Raw genomic sequence first — 22,524 nt, forward strand, 5'->3', positions numbered from 1 at the left:
AAACCCTTCCTACCTGCCTCCTCTTTCCTGCCTCTGACAACTGCTATTCTACTCTTAACTTACATGAAATCAACTTTTTTAGGTGTCACATATGAGAAATATCATCTAGCACTTGTCTCTCTGTACTTGGCTTATTTCGTTCAATATAATCATCTCCAGTTCATGTTAGAGATTTCATTATTTTTGTGGCTAAGAAAGATTCATATATATATGTATATATTACATATATACATATATGTATAATATTTTCTTTACCCTAAGTGATATTCACTTAGGTTGTTTCTATTTCTTGGTTATGTGAGTAGTGCTGCAGTGAGCATGGGTTTCAGATATTTTTCCCAACACAGACTTTATTTCTCTTAGACATATACCCAGCGGTAGAACTGCTGAATCATTCAGAAGCTCTATTTCAAGTTCTTGAGGAACTTCTATACTGTTTACCATAATGGCTGTAGGAATTTCACTTCCTTCCAGTACAGTAACCTTTCTCCATTTACTTACCAGAACTTATTGTCTTTTTGATTATAGCCATTCTTACTGGGGTGAGGTAATATTTCATTGAAGTTTGATTTGATTTTCCTTAATGATTAGTGAGATTCAGCTTGTTTTCATGAACCTGTTGGTCATTTGTGCATCTTTTTGAGAAGTGTCTATTTTGGTCAATTGCCTATATATGAATTAATTAATTAATTTCTGGAGTTCCTTAAATATGGATATCAATCTGTCACATATATAGTTTTCAAATATTTTCTCCCATTCTGTAGACTGTTTCTTTACCTATTGATTGTTTCCTTTGCTATGTAGAAGATTTCTAGCCTGATTAATCACATTTGTCTTTTTTGCTTTTGTTTCTTCTCCTCTGGGGCCTTGCCTTCCCCATCCTACCCCTTCCCTGCAATCCCTGTTTATTCCAATGTCCTTAAGCATTTTCTTAAGGTTTTTTTTATTGTGGTGGTTTCAAAGTTTCAGGTTTTATATTTCAGTCTCTGGTTCACTTTGAGGTGGTCTCTATATTGATGAGAAATAAGCATCTAATTTCAATCTTCTGCATGTGAATATTCAATTTTCCCAACACCATTTATTAAAAAGACTGACCTCTATCCAGTATGTGCACATAGGACCTTTGCAAAAATCAATTGGCTGTAGATGTGTGGGTTTACTTCAAGACTCTCAATTCTGTTCTACTGTTCTCTGTGTCTGTATTTACGGTGATTTCATGCTGTTTTCATTATTACAGCTTTCCAGTATGTTTTGGAGTCAAGTCCTATAATGCTTTCTACTTTGTTCTTTTTGCTCAAGATTTCTTTGAGTGTTTTTCCGTGTATGGATCCCTATAAATACGGAGATTATTTCTCCAATTCTATGAATAATGCCATTGGCATTATGACAGAGACTGTATTGAATCTGTAATTACTTTGGATAGTATAGATATTTTAATAATATTTTTATACTGCATAACACTGATGTATTTTCATATTTTGTATATGTTCTCTTAAATTAGTTTCATCAATGTTTTATAATTTTTAATTATAGAGATTTTTCATCCCTTTGGTTAAATTTATTCCTAGGTACTTAATTTTTTTATAGCTGTTTTATTTCAAGCTGCTCTCTTGATTTCTATTTCAGATAACTGGCTCTTTGCACACAACACCACTACTGATGTTTGTACATTGCTTTTGTATCATGCAACTTTATTAAACTCATTTATTAGTTGTAATGTTTTTATTTTTTGTTAGAGCCTTTGAGATTTTCTCTATATAATACCATATTATCTGCAAACAGATACAATTTGACTTCCTCTTTGGATGCCATTATTTCTTCTACTTGGTTGAACACTGTGGCTAAAACTTCCAGTACTATGTTCCATAAAAGTGGTAAAATGGCCATCTCTATCTTGTTCCAGATATTAGAGAGTGAATTTCAAGATTTTCCCAATTCACTGTGATGTTCTCTGTTGGCTTGTTATAGTCTACATTATGTTGAGGTATATACCTTCTACATCCAATTTGTTCAGGATTTTTAAACATTAAGAATGTTGAATTTCATCTAGGGACTTTATTAAGATGATCACATGGTTTTTTTCTTCATTTTGTTGATGTAGTATATCATATTTATCAATTTATGTATGTTGAACCATCCTTGTATCCCTGAGATGCTAGCCTTGTAGAATGAGAGTAGAATGAGTTTGAGAGAATTCTCTTTAAATTTCTAGGAATAATTTAAGAAAAACTGGTACTAGTATTTCTTTAAATAGTAGAGCTCAACTCAACTACTAGAACTCCGATGGAATAGTTTTGAATACTCATTTAATCTCGTTATTCATTGTTGATCTATTCATATTTTCTATTTCTTTATTATTCAATCTTGGTAGAGTGTATGCTACCAGCAATTTGTCTATTTTCTATTTTATCAAATTTGTTCACATATAGTTGTTCATAATAATCCCTAATAATCCTTGTGCTTCTATGATGTTAATTATAAAGTCTCCTTTTTCATCTGTGATTTTTAGTCTCCTTTTTTTTTAGTATACCTAAGTGTTTGCCAAGAACAAGTTTCTGGTTTTTTGATGATGTTGACCTTGATCTTTCTGAGGAAAAACCTGTTAGTTTTTTCTACTCTAATTATTCTCTCATACCCCATTACTTTCTATACTACTCCCTTTAGAAGGAAATCCTAGAGAACGGCTCTTACTTAAGGATTGGAGATTACACACTATTTCACTGACGGCATGATATTTGTATAAATTATTTGAAATTCTTCTGTATGGGATATTTATCTGTCTGCTCCCATGTATTTATTTAAGCATTTATATCAGTATTGGCTTATAAATATTTCATAACTTGGATAATTATCACGTACTATTTAATTTTTTGGTCATTTTTTTCTTATGGCTTCCAACAGCTTTGACCTCTGGGAACTTCTATGTCCCTTTGACATACTCTAATTAAAAAAAAAATACTTTCATACTTTCTGGCACTGCTACATGCTCTAAGTTCATCTTATATATTTCCTGCCCCAGTTTTAGAATCAGTCATTTCTCCAAGAATCCCTGATTCCTACTATTAGAAACTAAGATCTGGATGGTAGGTGTACTCTGTGATTTTATTTTAAGATGCTAAGTCCTTATGGTCTTCCTATAAATTTTAAAATGCACACATTCAGCTGATTCAGGGAGAAGTGTGTTCTGTTTATGATGAACCCTAAGTGAAGATGCAACACTGAGACCATAGCACCAGGACTGGAAGAGCTGGTTGCTACGGGTCTGGTAACAAACTCGCTGTCTTGAACACCCTGGTGGTCTGTTGTGCATAGTTCAACAACATTCCTGAAGTCACACTTAAGAATATCAAATAGCACAGGCAGGTTCACAGGTACTGTTAAATCTGATGTACGTGAATGAGGGCTTCTGAATTTATGTAAAAATATCAATACATTATGGAGAAGAATATTTCTATTCTAGGCAGTTGGGATGATGTGAACATAATAGTATGTGTGGTATCTAAATAATGCATCTTCATTAAAATCACTTTAAGTATCAGAATGGAAATAAGAATGCTGTTTTCTGGCCCACTGGTATATGTCCTATGACCCGTAAAGAAGAGAATAGTTAAGTGATATCAAAAATGTTATGAAGCAACAAGAAAAAAATTAGATGCATATATATGATGCACACTTATATATGGTTCATGTGTATCATACACAGATATTCTCAATTTTCTAGAATTTAAAATTTGAAAGGGATTAGTATTATGTGCTTTATAATAGTCATAGAATTAACTTTTAAAAACTGATAGAAAGTTAAGATAGAAGTAAAGAATGGTTTATAAAAATTTAAATCAGATAAACTAATTGCACAAATACATAAAATTACATTCAACTGTGTTTGCACTGTAATCTCAGTAAAAATCAGAGTGACGAAGGTAATATATTGAATAATGAAGTAATGAAACAGACATATCTCTTCAAAGAAAATCTAAAAAACTTTTTTACTTAAATAAATATAATTATTGTTTCTGAAATAGCAGATTCCAGACTCACTAAAACATCCATAATATTGCTCAGTATAACTTCAAAAATGTAAAAAATAGTGAAAATTTAAAAATTAATATAACAAAAATTTGCTTTGTCTTTTTCTAAAAAACAATTTTGTAGCTGTTACTAGTTTTAATGTGAGACATTAATATTATATATTTAAGATCCCAGAGAAAAATGAAGTGGTCAGTTTTAAGGCAGTAAGAAGTCAGAGATACTTTTGGGTGATAATATATTTTAGCCATAAAGTTAAAAAAAGTTCTCTTACAAAGTAAGTTTATTTTTACCAATAAATAGACTTCTATGCAACTCCAAAAATTTATTTAAATGACAAGATGAGGTCAGATGTCAAGTGAAGGAAAATATGCTAGGAGGATCAAGGAACTCAGAGAAAGAGGAAGATTTTGATGAATTTCAGATCAAATTAGCAAAAGTACAGTAAGCGTAGGTGAGGAAATGGGAGCAATTTTATTTAGGTAGAGTGAAATTGTCAGTCTTAGGATAATATACCTTGGTATTAATTACAGCAATGAAGTTTAACCAGAAACTTTATTTTCCCCTTAAAAATAATAAAGCTTTTTCTAAAGACTTCACTATTGTTTTAAATTCATCTATTTCAAATCCTTTGTATCTTTTGCTCACATCCATTATAAAATAAATTGACTATTTCATGGAGCAAAATCGTTAAAAAGCAATAGGTCAACTAATACAGTACTGCACAAGGATTACAATGTGGAAAAATACTGAAGTTCAAACCACAAACTAATTGAGTCTCAATAATATCAGAGTGGTTTATGAGCTGATATATTAAAATTCAAACTGAAGTCTATTTACTTGTAGCACTGAGAAACCATGAAAGCAACAAACTGCTCAAAGCTCTGTTTTGAAACACCTGAGGAGTTAGGCTGTTCTTGGCCATATTTTAGACGGCACTGTTATTATTGCCTCCCCAAATACCTACAGCTAGCTATCCACAGCAAAAACCAGAGTACAAGTGACATGTTCACCCTAACAATGTCTCCCAGGTATTGTTTACTTAATTGTCAAAGCTTGAACAGAAACATGCAGATCTTGAGACCACTTGAGTACAAAATCCAGACACAGGCACACAACACCAAGCACCCAAAAATTCTGTAGAAATCACTATGTTAAACTTGTTCCTAAAGTCTTCAAAAACACTTCTCATTACTAAAAGCCATGCTATCCAGAATGTACCTTCATCTCTCTGACTCATTGTCTCAGAAAGAGTAAATTTCCTCAAGCTGTAGAAAGGCTTGTAATTGCTTACCTGACTCACAGGCAAATGTCTTGGATGTTTCGTCATGAAAAATAATTGCCACTGCATGCTTCTTTGTCTCTCGAGGAAGTCTGGTAATATTTTTGATGTTGTGCAATTCAGTTACCTTAAAAGAAAAAAGTATTTTTAAGTCAGTATGCAGTATATATTTTATATTGTAGTGCTTAAACAAATAATCAGGGTATCACTATCTTAGATCACTTTGAAATGGATAATTTTACTAATTTTTAATTAAATGTCAAAAACAATACATAAAACATTTAAAGTATCTTCCTTTTTGACCTTATTGTTTACTGTAATTTTATCTATTACTGTAATATTATCTAGCTCCATGGACTCTATACTTTTGATAAAATTTTATTCCCAGAAAACAGTAGCAATTGTGATACAAAGAGGATTATTGCTAGATATCTATTGAATATGGACTGGGTTTACTATCTCTCCCAACTCCCACCTATCATGCAAATTCTGAGAGGACTATAGCCCTGGGGAATTGACACCTATCTACTGGCAAGATTGATCTAAAATTTTGAGTTATTTAACATAAACCATGATCTGCACACTACTTTTCATATCAAGGTCAACCCATGACTTACGGACCCAAAATTTTAAACTCTTTATTCATCTGGAAATTAATATACACTTAATAAACTTGCTTTTAATGCTTTTTTGGTAAAACTTCTACTATAACTTGTACATCTTATTTTTCCTCACAGGCAACAGAATTGGGAAAATATTTACTTTTCCAGCTACTCTGAAACACATCATCATGTAGTTTAATCAATAATTTTGTAATAATAATCTTTAATGATTAATAAGCTGGTGTGATTTAATTTATTCGAATGCACTTTTCAACATACTAAATTTTTGTTTTTCTTTTAATTTAAAATATTTTCTATTTCTGGATCAATGTTAGCAGGAAGCAGGAGAAATAGCTAGCATAATAAACAACTTATTAATATCATTTTAGGGCATCCTGTAATGTCATATCTACGGTATTCTATAATAAATTCATTATTTTTGCCTATCTATAATTTTATCTTTTCCAAATTTGGAATTCTCATTGATAATTTTGGAAATTATTTTGCTAATTAGTATTTTGATAAACACAGGAACTAAATAAATACAAATCTCAACTTTTTTGATGGCATAATCTATCTGCACGCATATTTGTCCACTGATATCCATGAGGGGTTGGTTTTAGCCTTGCCCCCACACCACATGAATACCTAAATCAGAGGACCCTCAATTCTTCATTAAAATTGCATAGTATTTGCATATAGCCTTCACGTATCTTCCCATACAATTTAAATAAACCTGATTACTTATAATAGCTAATATAACATAAATGCTATATAAACAGTTGTCATACTATATTGCTTACAGAAAACTGACAAGAAAAAAGCCTGTACATATTCAATGGGAACACAACTTTTTTTTTTTTTGGTATCTGGGATCGAACTTGGGTCCTTGCACTTGTGAGGCAGGTGGGTGAAACACTGAGATAAATCCCCAGCCCTACACACAACTTTCTAATAGTTTTGATATATGGTCACTTGAATCTACAGATGTGGCACCCATGAATATGGAAAGTCAAAGTCAAGTGATACATACATATACATATATATATATAATTTTTTTTGTATATACAGAGGGTGAGAAAAACTATGATGAAATTTAAATTTTAGAAAACTTATTACAATGAAAGACACATTGCCAAGAATTATGGGATGTGTGTCAGAAGTAAGGGGGGAGTATTTTGATAGGAATTAATACCAGTATGTCTTTTATTATAATAAAGTTTTAAAATTTAATCATTCACCATATTTACTGATCACTCGAATTGACCAAATGTGTATGGCCATTTTTGTCAACTAAACACATTATGATGTGTCTTCATCCACCTTATCCACATGCTCTGGCATAGTATGGCTTGTGACTCTTCCCTAAAGTTAAAGTGACCTTGAATGGCAAAAGTCTGGAATTGATTTGAATTATCAAGGCTGGCATGACAGCACAAGTAATCACACTTATGAAAAAGTATTTTCAGAACTACTTTAGAAAGTGGCAAGAACAATGGAATAAGTGTGTTTGAAGCAAAAGGAAGTATTTTGAGGGGTATTAATGGCAGTGATACATTAGTATCTTTAACATACAATATGGTAAGAAGTTAGCAAGTGCTCCCATTTTTATTTAACATTGTAGTATGTGAGTTAGACAAATGTCCTTATAAAAAAGCACATAAACAAAAATCGAAGGCAAAAAGAATAAGTTGAAATATTAGTATGTGTGGAAATGGAGAAGTGTATATATCAGAATGGAAACTTTTGCTAAAATTTATTTGTCAAGGAAAATCATTCAATTTGTTACAATTTTTTGGGTTAGATTGATCTTTATGTTCATGATTTCTGTATTTGCAGGTTAGCAATTTCTGCATTTGCAGGTTTGCTGATTCAGTTTTCTGTATTAGCAGGTTATGTGCTAAAATTTGGAACACCAAATCATATCTGTGGCACCTTGGCAGTTATGTGCAAATTCAGAAAGGTGAAGTTTCTTGTCTGAGAAGGTATGGAATGAAATTTCTAAGGATTTTGAAGCATGATGGCTCTTCATGATTATCTCATTTGTCATATTACCAAAAGTGGAATGTTAGGAAAAGTATTTTTAAATGAAGTAACTCATTCTTTATTTAAGTCACATGTAATGTCATTATCTAATAATTATTGTTTTTGTCTCAAATAATCACAAGCCTGCTTGCTAAAATAGTCTAAAAGAAATTCAATATGCATTTCTGAAAAACTGATTTTTTACATGGCTGTAAAATCAGGAAATACTGATCAAAATTTACTGGCATAAATAAAATTAATAATTTTAAATAAATATGACAAATTGAATTGAGGAAGAAATTACCTGAAAATAACTTAGGTTGTTCAAATTCAAATCAATCAGTGCCATGATCAACATTTTAAATTGTTAGGGTCTGATAAATGATAGAATTAATACCCAAATATAAACATAGCCAAATGATGATATTGTTAATTATTTTACTTTTATTTCAGGATGCAATCCATAAACAGTTCATTTAGTTAAAGTGTAGACAAGTCAAAGATGGAAAATATAACTTTCTATAGAACTTCACCATTTAATTAGGATAACAGTAAAAAATGACTACAATGAATCCTGTGAGAGAAGGAAGAAAAGAACTAAGTAGGCACAGAGGAAGAAGATTTCTATGACTATGTTTCATAACCACTTTGCAGACATGCCACTTGGATTTTAAATGACAGGTAAAAAGATAAAAACACGACGGCTGACTGTCTCACCCAACTGTATTCACGTGGGTTGTATCTGTTAAGTATTGCTATGAAAAATATTAGCCTTTTACATTATTGAATACTAATTTTATGTTAAAATAATAAAATCATTTCATGCTAACAGAAATAGTGTTTTAAAATAAAACTAATTACCCAAATAGTGTGAGTATTTTAAATTTCTGTAAAACTCTTAAGTGTCTGGCTTAATAGAAAATACTTTATATTCTTATCTGCTTCTGAATTCATTCAGCTGTTTTGATTAAGTATGTGAAAAAGGCCTCCCACAGATATACAGGTCTAAAAAGAAAGAATAACTTAAGAGCATTTTCAGGCAACTCTAGATACTCTGCTTGGTCATTCTATCTTCAAACTGGACAAAGTTTCTCCTGACGAGTATCACAATGATGAGTCTTACCCCATGTCATACACATTCTTACTCTGATATATTAAAATCCATAGGTTGATTTTCAACTTTGAATGGATCTTTTATCAATCATGGTTTTGTATCATCATGATCTGGTTGATGGAAAGACACTGGTTCAATGAGTTATCCAGATCTTGTAAATATGGCATGAGCATATTGCATAAAATTAAAGTTGGAAAAGATCTGTTAAAACAGAAACAACCTGAAGATGAAATAGGTTAAATTCTTAAAGTCATAGGCATAGGCAAGAACTTTCTGAATCCAATCCCACTGCACAAGAAATAGTAGTAAGAATCAACAAATGCGATCAAATTGAAAAGCTTCTGTACAGCAAAAGAAACAACCAACAGAGTGATGAGACAACCTGCAGAATGAGAACACTTTTTGCCAGCCATTCTTAAGACAGAGGACTTCAATCTAGAATACATAAAGAACTCTAAAATATTAGACCACCCCAAATAAAAGACCAAATCAAAAAATGGAAAAATGGGCAAGTGAAATGAATAAACACTTTCCAGAAGAAATATGAATGGCCAATAAATACATATTAGAAAAATGCAAATTAAAGTAACATTGAGATTCTATCTCATTCCAGATACAATGGCTATCACACAGAATCAAACAATAACAGATGCTAGTGAGGCTGCGGGGAAAGAGGAACTCTTCTACATTTTGATAGAAAGGTAAATTAATGCGACCACTATGAGAATCAGTATGGAGATTCCTCAAAAAACTAAAATTAGAAATTCTATCCAACACAACTATTTTCCTTTTAGGCATTTTCCTAAAAATATTAAATATATCATATTGCAGTGATACATGCATACCCATGTTTATAGCAGCACAATTTATAGTAGCTAAATCTGGGAAACAGCCCATATATCCAGGCAGATGAATGGCTAGAGAAAAGTACACAATGGAGTACTACTCTGCCATAAAGAAGGATACACTTCAGTCAGTTTTAGGAAAATGGATGCAACTTGATACCATAATAATAAGTGAAATAAATGAGACACTCCAGTTTTAATATCACATGGTTTCTACTATATGGGAATTCAAAATATAAATAGAAAACAAAACATAGATAATAGGAAGCAGGGAGATAGATTTTTTTCTCAAATGGGAAGGGAATCAAAAGATGGAGGGAGAGGGGGAGGCTGGGGAAGGAAAAGGGACGAGAAAAGCATTAAGCTATGCTGTGTGCATACACCAACTCCGCAGGAGTGTAATCTTTATGTACTGTGAACACGGACTAATGCATTTTTTAAAAAGTCATTATTCTCATCCATGATCTTCTCAAAAAAATAAGTTTTGGAAAGCTGCCAAACTCAATAATGCAAATTCAAGTTTCTCAAATTTTAATTTTCCCCGAAAACTTAAATTTTTACATTTTCATTAAACACTCTTGGTTGTTTTTCTTGAAGCTTGGCTCACTTAGTCCATTTCTGAGAATGTAGCTGATAAATCCCAAACACTGCACGATCACAGCTTGGCCATCAGTTGCATCTTTATTAAAATGAGTGTTTGTTCTCCTTTTTAAGAAGTAGGCACTTTGCTTGTCGCATCCACAGCCATGCTCCAGCTACTCTTCAGGTGACCACTACCCACCAGCACCCAGCACAAGCGCTCTGAGAGTCTCCCATTTTGTCAAGTAGAACATTAAAGAGTCATATGTGAGATCTAGATTAACAATATGATTCTTTATTGCTTCATCAAAAGTATTCTTGAGTAAAGTGAGAATAAAATTGTCATTTTGTATTTGATTATTTATGTAAGTGACTGCCTGGGTATGAAAAACACAATGACAGCTAGTGTTGTTTGGAACCACTGCTTTGACTAATGCAGCAGTTTTACCTGTTACTGCTTCTGCACCAAGACAGTAAAATTGCAAACAGGTGGATAACACAAGTAACATACAGCATTGTGACAAGAACGGTGTTGTTTCGTGGACCACTCAAATCCATTGCCCCACAAGAAGCTCTTTCCTGGACTGACAGCCTCTGTTCTGTCATGAAGTTTCATCATTTCCACTTCTTTAACATTCTCCCACTCACTGCTTCCTCCCCACAACTTCATGACTCATTCAAACCTCTCTCTGTCATCTGAAATATTAGCATTTTGTTTCCATCGGCCCACTCACTCCTCACATTTCATTATCTTGTTCACATTTCGTCCAGACTAGGATCTCTAAATTAAACATGCAACCATTTCTAAATTAACATGCAGGACTGAAAACCAAAGAATAACACCTTGTTAATTAAGTTCTCACTCTTCACCAAGGACTTGAAGATTTTCTGGGATTTTGTTCTCACATGCACATCTAATCTAATTTTTTTCTACTCCAACCCTCAATACAAGGTAAGACCCAGCCATAAAATCTCTCAGTTTTCCTAAATAAGAAGCTTGCTATACAAAGGTCATCCTTTCACACGGTAATCTGCTTGGAGCACGCTATTTCCACAGCTTCCTATCAAAGTCATAACCACTTTTCAAGACGTCTTTCTCAATAGTTTATGCAGAGCTAATAACTTCTCCCCGCTTGGGCCTTTTCTGAAGACCTTGGAATCTGACTGAACTTATACGCCTTCTTGGCTAATTATGAAACCTGCTTGTATTCTTAGGCTCAGCAAGCAAAGGTAGATTTCTTTCATTGGTTTGTAGGGAAAGTTGAGTGACAGGCAGGAAAAGTTAAAAGGCCTCAGAAAGTTTTCTTGTAAATAAAGGGCTAAACCCAGCAAGAGAAAGTAGCTAAGAAAAATAAATGGGAAGAGAGCTGATAAGGCTGCCTGGCCTGGCTCACTTCAGGTCACAGCTCAATTCTCTCCTCTTTCCACCTCCAATTATGCACACACACACACACACACACACACACACACACACACACACACAGAACAAAGTGGGGAGGGGGATACATTGAAAAAAACTCGGTATATAAAATATGCACTAACACCTACACACACACATATATATATTCATATATGTACATGTATTTTATTATTCACTTGCCATATAAATACACTAAAATGCACATGTATCTCTTTTTGCTAATTGTTCTTTGAATGTGGGGCTCTGCTGTAAATCTCACAGGACAAAGCCCTGGACAGGACAAAGGGGCCGTAAAAGTGCTTATCCAAAAATGTACCCACAGGTGATGGAAGGGACAGTGGCCAAATCAGGGGTCTCAGTCTAGAATAGCCAGTCAAGTATCGCAGCTCTCAAGGGGGATAGCCCCTTCCTCACCATGTAATAATAGGGGCTGAGAATAAAGAACCCTCCAGAGTTCCAGTTCCGACTCCTACCTTATTCAGACAAGGGAGCTATCTATCTCTTTACTTCTCCCCCTTTTCTAATAAAGTAATTGTGTTCCCTATTTTTCTTCCTTTTCTAATAAAGTGATTTTGTTTCTCCTTCTGAACTTATATCTCTAATTCTTTTATTGATGTAGGGTTTTTTCCCATGAGCTGTAACAGATTCATGCCATTTATTTATTAATTCTTTGCACAGCTAGACTTCAGCATCGGTGGGTTTGTTTGTTTGGCGGTCTGACAAGTGGTCTTCACAGTGAAGATCACTAGGCACTAGTGGACTGATTATTCCTTTCAGATTCTGTGGAATGAGAAAAGACTGAAGAATGGGACTTGCTTTCTTGAGTTGTGCGCTCTGAGATGGAGGGCATACCGAGGCATTTTAGGATTTATAAATAACTAGACCAAACATCACAGAGAGAAACTGCTCTTCTTGTAGCTCAGAAGGTTTAATTGCATTTTACTTGTTCTACCATTGCAGCCAGTTAACAGAGAGTATATTATATGGGCTGAGGTACATGGTCATATTTTCTCCAACTGAGTCTTAAGTTTTTAGAGTGATTTTTATTAGCATGTTTAGAAACATTGAGAATAAATTAAAATTAATTGTATAATTTAAAAATCATCATGTCATTTGTGTTATGTATCTTTTCCTTTAGCCTATCACTACAAATTAAGTATTCGCACTCAATATACCTCTTATACTATAAACATTTATTTTTAGTGTTTACTACCCTAATAAATAGGGGGAAATATATATATTGAAATTCTTAGTTTTAAAATGTCTCTTAGCAGTTTACCTCACAACAACTGAGATAGATACATACTTGTTTAAGAGCTGTATTTCTTTTTTAAATCTAATTATCTTTTGAAAATTGAAAGAAAATGAACCTTTAGATTTTTTTCAAGTAGATTCAAATGAATATAATATAAATTACACTTTTCATTAATTGTACTAATAATGCTTATTAATTCTGGTATTTTGCTAACCTCTTAGGCTTTTTTCAATTGAGGAAGAGCATTGATTTTTTGAGAATAAAATAGCACATTTTTAGAGCAAGTTTAATAAAACTATAGTAAGATAGAAACTATTGATTTTCCAGTAGGAAGATAGCATTTTTCCTGTTTTTTATTAACAATTATTATTATACTTAACACATGTCAATCTCTCTTGCTTGATTCCTAAGCTTTCATAATAATAAATTTAAGTATTTTTATTATCTAATACATTTTATGCTTCAATATCTGACACAAACTTTTATAGAAATATTTATTATTGCTTCCTTTCAAGTAAACACATCAGTTTTACAGTAGCTATTTCCTTATAATTCTTCTTCTTGGTAATAAAAATGATTGTGTATTATTAAAAAATCAATATTATTCATTCTGAAAGCTACTTGTGAGAGACCTTACGTGTTCTGACAAGCCATATAAAAATAGTTTACTCCCATGTTAGCTATGTGATTATCCCAAGATGTTCATTATCATCTTAGTCTTTTATATCTTTGACAGATATAAGGTCTCTCAAATATTAAGCACATTATGAAATGTAACATCTACACATGAATAATTATAGGCCACAATTATATTAGAATTGAAATTAGCTCCTTTTCCATGGTTCTACATCCTGGAATCCAACAATTGTAGATTAGAAATATTTTATGAAAGATAACTATGTCTGTAATGAGCATATAAAGAATTTTTTATTTGTTATAATTTCCTAAGCCATATAGTGTAACAACTATTTACTTAGCATTTAGAGTATAGGTAGAAATAATCTACAGGTGATTTAAAGTATATGGGATGATGCATATAGGTCATATACAAATACTCTGTTGCTGTTTTATTTTTACTAATACATTTTGTTGTTGTTGGGGATTGAAACCAGGTCCTTATGCATGCTATGCACTCTACTATAGCCCCAGCTCTTATGCTGTTCTATAAAAGACTTCAGCATTTGCAAGTTTTTGTATCTTCATTAGAATCAATCTTGTGCACACATCAAGCGATGACTGTTGAAGACACTTTTGGCTCTCTATTGGGCTTCCAGGTCTAATTCCCTCATTGGTATCAGAATCTACCCTTTTGTCACGTATCTCTTGTCCCTTGGCAGAAATCTCTTAGTATCAGTGTAGACCTTCTTGTTGGGCTGTATCTGCCATTCTACTAGACTGAGGAAGATGAGATAATCCTTGAGGAGCCAGAGCACAGGCAGAGAATACAAAAGAGTTGTCAATTTTAGTGCTGAGATACAGTTACCGAATCAATTAGGCCTGAAACTAGTTTTCTTTTGGATGTGCTACAATATGTAATTCACTTTTGAACATTAAATTGGGGTTTCTATTACTTACCACCAAAAAATTGTTATTAATAAAGTAAATTTAGAACTGACCTTTCTTCACTGTAAAAATGTGGAAGATGGCTATCTTGATTTGGGGGCCCATGACACAGTTAAATTCATGGCCAGAGTAAGGGCTATATTTCCTGTTTTGTATGAATTTATGCAACAGGCTTTGCCCTGAAAGTCATGTGATTTACCAATGGCAAATAATAACTTAACAAAAAGTTACTACATGAAGGAAAATTGAACAAAAAAAGAGCCTTAAATTATAGAGAATTCAAGATAACAGCAGTACATTATTACTCCTAAATTATTTTGAGACTACTATGAAACAAAGGTAATGCATATTAATGACTGAGAAATGCAGAAAAATAGAACACAATAAGTAAAATATACACTATCATAGGAAATCTATGTACCTCTCCTCTATATGTATAAATTTACCATGCTTCATTGAGTATAATGCTGCTCTTAATTTGAGAGCTAGAGATTTACTGCACAGATATTAACAGATATCATTTAGCTACTTTGACTTTTTTATTAAATGTACAAAATTAAATTTCTTCAGTATTACAGTTGGTTAAATATGGCCCTTAAAATGACTTGTCTAAATCTTAGCAGCCATGACTTGTGAATGTGCTCTTATTAGGAAAAAGGGTCTTTGTAGATTTAGTAAAGTTCAGAATATTGTGGGGAAACTATTCTGAATTTAGTGTGGATCTTAAATCCAATGGGTGATGTCTTTATAAAAGACTCGAGGGAGACTTGAGACAAAGACACAAGGCAGAGAGTCCTGTGAAGACAAAGGGAGAGACAGAAGCAATGCTGCCACAAACAAAGGGGCATCTCGAGCCACCCGATGCTGGGTAAGGCAGCCAGGGCCTTGCCACCAGTAGCCCTGTGCAGAGCACAAAGAGAAGTGTGCTCCAACAGACACCTTGGTTTCTGACCTTCCTTTTTCATGCTTCTACATCCTGACATCGAAGAACTGCAGATCTGAAATGTTTGGGAAAGATATTTCTCAAGGAGGATAAATTATGTTCTTTCAAGCCACAAAGTTTGTTGTCAAATTATATAGGAATATATATATGAATTCTTAAAGGCACCAAAAGCTAAAAGGCCAAATCTAGTTGTGATCTATGAGTTAATGGCTGACAATATTTAGTTAGTGTTTAGCTATATATTTACCGAATCTAGGTGTAATGCTTAAGATTTTACAATTTAAGAAATGTAGACAGTAAATGTAGCTTTAAATAGTAGAGAACCCAATTATCAGTAGCTGAAATCTGGGGTAAGCAAATGACCTATGGACCAAATTTGGTGGACCACTTGCTTTGGTAAATAGGAATTTATCACAATATAGCAGTGCCCATGTCTTTACATACAGTCTATGGTTGTTTTAAAAACTATAAAGACATAGTTGAGAGACCTTAGAGTCTGCAAAGCCTACGTTTTTTACTCTTGAGTCCTTTACAAAAAAAGTTTGCTACTGACTGATTAACAAATGAATCTTTCTCACATAAGAACTTTGAAGTAAGCAGTTACTGGGGTCGGTTCAGAACTTTGATGATGATGAAGGTAGCACCCTAGGCCCATATGTCTTTTCTCTTAGCGTTTCTCAGAATCATCTTTTCATGTTCACAAAATGGCTACTGCACCTCCAACTAGCAAGCATTTGATTTAGGTAAAAGGATTAGGGGATATTGCTGGTCACATGAGAAAATGTAAAGTCCTTTCAGTAGCTTCCAAAAGACTTAAATTTATATCTCATTCACCAGAAATGTGCCTCCTTATGTGTAGAAAGTGTAAAAATATGATCATTCAACTTTTTCTGTCTCTGTAGTGTGTACAGAGAAGGAAGAAATATGTTATGTGTTGGTGTTGAGTTGGCAATGAATTAAATCCAACTCCATGCCTGAATCGAAAAAAATTGCATTATATTTCACTTCCAATACTTGTATATGCACACATCAAAAATAGGGCATGAGTGATAGGTGATTCCTTTACTTTTGTCAGCCTGAAATTTCTTTCCTAAAAGGAAAATAAAACAAAAATTCTAATTTTAGGTCACTAGAATTTGATCATACTGCTAAACTTTAAACAAATAACCTGGGAAATGGTATAAAAATGCCCACAGATTTTTTGAATGAAGCTGTGTTAGTTGTGATTAACGCCTTTCCATCAATTATAGAAAGTTTTGCCACAATGCTGAATAGTTGTGGTCATGGAGCCACAGCAAACAAGTTACCAACCACTGGGACTTACAAGAATATCAAATATTACTGGTAGTAATTCTAAAGAGTCCTCTGAGAGACCCCAAACCCTGCTCTACATGCCTTATATTAGGTTATGTCATAAGATACCATTTTCTGTACTTTAAGAAAGAGAAATACCCCAAGGCATGCTTGACATCATCATCGAAGCCTTCCAAAAGCAGGACTTTTCTCCAACCAGTCACTAGGAAGGAAGTCAAAGACCCAAAGCCTGAAAAGGACGTGGTGTTCCCTGCTTGCTTGGGGAGGGAAAGAACCCCCCGACAAGGACTATGGAGGCCTCTGTTTGTTGTCAGCTAGCAAGGAAAGAGGAAATCAGTCCTACAGCTGCAAGAAACTGATTTCTGCTAACAACACAAGGGACTTGGGAAATTTTTTCTTCAGAATCACCAGAGGAAACTTCAGTCTACCTGATACCTTGACTTAATCTGGTGAAATGTGGAGCAAGGCTGAGGCCTGTTTTTCACCTACAGAGCTGTGAGCTCATGTGTGGATGCCTCTTGACCTCCTGAGTTAGTAATAATTTGTTACTCAGCAATAGAAAACTAAAACAATATCGCAAATATTGTTAGTGTTTGAGCTGCATAAAACATTCAGATCTTGGGCATAGTACTAGACAGCTGAGATGAATTTACTTGTAAAAAACAACTACAATAAAACTAGGAAAGGGGACTTCTTGGTCCATTCTGGCAGAGTTGGCTAACCCAGCTCTGAGACTAGGAGAACATCATGTGGGAGGACAATCTTCATAAACCTCTTAGGAAAGAATGAAGAGGATTAGAGAATTTCCAGGCCACTGCAAATCAGGATAAATTTTAACGTGATAGCTTAATAAGATTAACTTGATTCAAAGAAATAGAAAAGGAGAATTGAGCAAAAAACTAGCTGCATTTAAAGCACGCAGCTACAATTTGTATATCTGTGTGACCATACGTGTGTATGCACTTAGATATTTGCATTTATTCTTATCTCTCCATCTTCAAATAAAGAGAAAAAATTGCCACAGAAACAAAAAGAAATACCTTGCCTCTCTTAATACTGTACAGCAAGAACTTGACTACTTTGGGAGACCAAATTATATGTGAAAATAATTCCAAGTTAACAAATGGAACAATTATCATCAAGCAAGTAGTTTGAGTCTCTAAGTTCACAGTTCCCTAAATTCAAGGCTTCTTTTCTTATCAATAGATTTTATTTGGTGGTTGCTCTTGGAATATAAACTAGAACTGACTAACAGCCATTTAAAATGTTATTGTTTTTAATAAAAGTATTAGCTTTAGAAAGCTTTAAAAATTAAAATGCTGTATATATTTAAAATAAATATGAAGTAGTAATATTTATATATTGAAAAGATATTTGTAGTGAGGGACAAAGTGTTCAAGAATAAATTCTCATTGAAATATTTTTAAAAATCTTAGGTTGTAAATGAATATACATTCGTAACAGAGTATAATATATAAATTTTAATTGATAATAGAAAAAAACACTTATTCTCAGGAAAATCATACCACAAAATTCTCTTCTGTCACATCTGTCAGCTACTGCATAATTTGGCAGAATTTGCTGAGGGATTAAAAAAAGATTTTTAAAATTAAAAAAGCACAGGGCCGGGGATTTAGCTCAGCAGCTCCTGGTACCAAAAAAAAAAAAAAAAACCAAAAAGCACTGTGGAAATTCTGAAATAATGATTAAAGCGATTGGATCTAAATCTTTGAAATAAATGTAAAAATGCTTGGAAAATGATGGGAATGATATAAAAGTGGAGTTGCAGTACTGAATATTCTTTAACATTATCTGATTTACCATGTAAAATGACCTTTTTAAAATTACAAGTTACATTATCATGGAAATGGGTCTAAAAGTATTTGTAAAGTTTGTATGAATTATCTTTCTGATTTCCAAGATACAGTCTGAAGCAAAAATGGCTTTTACAACAATAACTGTTTTACCTTTACATGACATCTTACATGTAATATCTCCCTTACTTTGTGTGCTATACTACATTTTACAGATAGGAAAATACACTGTTTAAATTACAGCATATCATGAGATAGCATCATTATAAATGATTGCCTTAAAAAGTGGGTAGTTTCAAAAGTAAAATAAAGGCAATATTTTTTTCTGATATAAATTATACTTATAAACTCTCAGTCAAGTTTAGATCAATTATACAAATATTTTTTAAAAGTCTGATTTGTAGCTATTCTAAAGTGAGAGGTTATAAACAAAAATCTCAGTGTCAGAGTGGTCTATTTTCCAGGGATCCTAAAGGCACACAGAAAAATTTTTAATGAGAAATCTTATATGTGGGGAAATTTTAATTGGCCTCAGTTGTTTTTCCTTGTTGTTGTTGTTTTCTGCTTTTGGAGACAGGGTCTTTCTATGCAGTTCAGGCTGACTTTTAACTCACTATATAACCAAGGCTGACCTCAGACTTTTGGTGATCCTCCTGTTTTAGCCTCCCAAGTACTGGGATTACAGGCATGTGTTACCACGCCTGGCTTATGGACCTCAATTCTAATATTATGAAGGACAAATTTCACTGTGGATGTTCCCAATTATTCTGAGATCACAACTTCCCCAATCCCCTCCATCTAAGACCATCACACCTGCCCTCCTCTTCTAACCTCTGACTTTGGAGTTTTGCATTAAGAAGCACTTCACCCACATGTTGCATTGTTTTAGCATCCCTCCTTTTGCACCCTATATAAAACAACATTTTATATTCCATTTCTTTGAGCATTTCCTGAGTAACCGGCATGTAATTTATAAAACAATCAATTGTATGAGTAGAAAAGCAAAGGACCCTGGGTTACAGTGGAACTGTTCCAGAACCAATGTGTATGTTAGTAGACGCTTATGTTCAAGAAACTAGAACCTCAAGAGTAGAGATTGCAGATGGATGGATGGGGGCGCGGGTAATGAATGAATGAAAAAAATAGGTAAGAAACTTGTATCCAAATGAATGGCAATCACTCCAGAAACTGCCAGTAGGTATTGCAGGAGACAGTTGGCCTTTTAACACTCTTCACATCATATCAAGCTTGCATTCCTCCAAGCATAAAGCCATTACTTCATGAAATCATAATAGGAGTAGTCAAAGTAACCCTGTGTACCTACACTGTGTCTGCACTTACCAAGAATTTTGCTTTTAGGCATATGCTATTCAGGTAATATTTTTTTCAGATCACTGTCATCATTTCCTGGACTCTCTCAGATGTTTTAAATAACACTGAACAGGCATAAAGCAGATAGAATGAAATGATGTTTTCAGTATCTGGTTATAGAAGATTTAGAAAATGATATTGGTTCCAATTCAAGCAACATTTTTTTTGGCAGCCTGTAATTTTCATCCCTGAAACTTCATATCATTCTATTTTTATTCATCATTCTGAAAGATTTTATTTATATTTTCCTCCTTATAGACAGCATTCATATTTATTTCATTAAGATTTCTATAAACTATTTCTTTTTCATTTGCTTAGAAAATTAAGGAAAATTTATTAGCTGATCCTATGTAAACTGCTCTATTTCAGTTTTCATCTAGGATAAATTTGTTTTGAGTATCTGTTGTGACAATTATATACAGCTACATTTTCAACCCTAATGCATTTTTAATAACTTCCTTCAGTAGCTAGTGATTTGAATTTCAAATTTCTTGGTGCCATGAAGTTAAAAAACTATATACCACTTTATAACAGTTTCATATAAAAATTGATTTATGCAGCAAGATCTCTATCACAGTAAACATATCAGATGTCTAAATGAGACCATTAATAAGCCTCTAATATACTTTTCCAGACAGGGTATAATACAGAGTTAAAATTGATAAAAGAATAATTGTATCCTTATTTCATCTTTCAGAAACCCCTCAGATTATAGTATATATGCTGCCCAACTGAGCACAGAAACTTTTCAGATTATAAACATTTCATGCATTTGATTGATTAATTTCTTGCTATTGACCATGATAGTAAATTTTAGGGAAAATCAAAATAACTGACAATATACTACTTTGAAGTACTTAAACATGAACAAAATACATTTGAGTATATCACAGCCCATTTCATACTTTTCACAACTTCCCTGTTGATTAACAGATAAAAACTCAACTCATTTGTAAAGTCTTTTTATGCTTCTTAAAATGGTTATTTAGTCCACTTCTTTTGAGTTCCTCTACCCCTATTTTAGATCTCCTTTCAGAGTTGGCCAACAGGAGATTACTCAAATTCTTTTCAAATCATCATACAGTACAACTTTTCAGTACTTGCAATCACACTCTTTTCTTCACACAATGCATTCCTCTTGATTATTGTGCTTTGTCAAAACAGAGCAATCTTTAAAGAAGTCACTTAACTGTCATATCCTTTCTAAGGTCCTAATTTCCAGAGGCAGGATTAACTGTTCCCTTAGACTTTCATTTCATTACAGTTTGCTGTTTACAAACATTTTACTTCATCAGATTGTAACATTATAAAACACGAATGAAAATAACCCTTAGCATTTATGGACTACTCCAAACACTCTTAAATTCTTCCTCTATTGGATCCAATCCTCATAGCAGTCCTGGTGGAAAGGACAATTACAAAATACAAGAGTATCTCCTGTCCTCATCTTCTGAGCTTCAGTGTCTAACTTCACACTGAGACACAGCAGATGAACAAGAATAGATATTGCATTAACAGTCATATTGTATTAGCCTCACAAAAATTTATACAAAATTCATAATAATATTGTGTTCATTGTATGTGGGCTGGGATTAATAGTAAGTTCAAAATGAAGAGGGCAGTTTCCCTCATAGCTTCTTTGAAGCGCAGTCATAGTTACTCACAGCCAAAGAAGACCTGAGGTTACTCAGCTCACCCAGTGAAAGCAAATCTTCACAGTGAAAGTTTTTTACCCCAATTTGAGTTTACTTCAATTCAGAGTTGCTTAATGGTAATACAATTTTAAAGAGTTGAAGAATGGATCACATTTGAGTGATGGAGTGGCATTTTGTAATAATAAAAGGATGATAAAAGAATTCAAGTGAAACTAGATGTATTTTCCAAGCAAAAATCAGTGTCATTGTGCTAGTTAAGAATGTGGGAAGAAGAAAAATAGTGAAGGTGATACAAAAGGCTAAAGTAATAGAATAAGGTAACCAGTTAGATACACTAGGCAATATTGTTAAACTAAAATCCAAACAAGACATCATGAACATACCCTCTTGAAAATAAACTTTAAGATTTCTTTTTACTGATGAACTATGCCCTGATTATTCTTCCATTTCAGGACAAGTCTAACTTCACCATTTCAGTTCCAATCAATCACATAAAGAAAAACAACCTGATAAAATTACTGAAGGGAAATTTAAATCACTAAGAAAGTGAATTAGCCTTGCCAATACTATAAAAGGAAAGTTGTACTAATAAAAACTTCAATCTTTATAGCATTGCCATAAGAAAGGTAAGTTTCAGCTGTCACATATATTGAAATCTAGATTTTAAAGTGCTTTTGGTAGCTTCAAGTTATAGTCAATAAAAATTGGTTATTTAT

At 33.2% G+C, this 22,524-nt stretch overlaps 1 protein-coding gene across 2 annotated transcripts in view; it reads right to left on the reverse strand.

Annotated features, from left to right (window-relative positions):
- Dok6 (docking protein 6) overlaps positions 1-22,524 on the reverse strand; it is a 500,909-nt gene that overhangs the window by 291,567 nt on the left and 186,818 nt on the right. For both annotated transcript variants that reach the window (XM_087191445.1, XM_087191446.1), the window contains exon 3: positions 5,321-5,435. In XM_087191445.1, coding sequence (XP_087047571.1) covers positions 5,321-5,435 — 115 coding nt within the window. The remainder of the gene's footprint in view (positions 1-5,320; positions 5,436-22,524) is intronic.

Source organism: Heterocephalus glaber, unplaced genomic scaffold, assembly GCF_053883595.1.
Source record: "Heterocephalus glaber isolate CG9 unplaced genomic scaffold, H.glaber_assembly_v1.0 deba00000331, whole genome shotgun sequence".
Taxonomy (NCBI): domain Eukaryota; kingdom Metazoa; phylum Chordata; class Mammalia; order Rodentia; family Bathyergidae; genus Heterocephalus; species Heterocephalus glaber.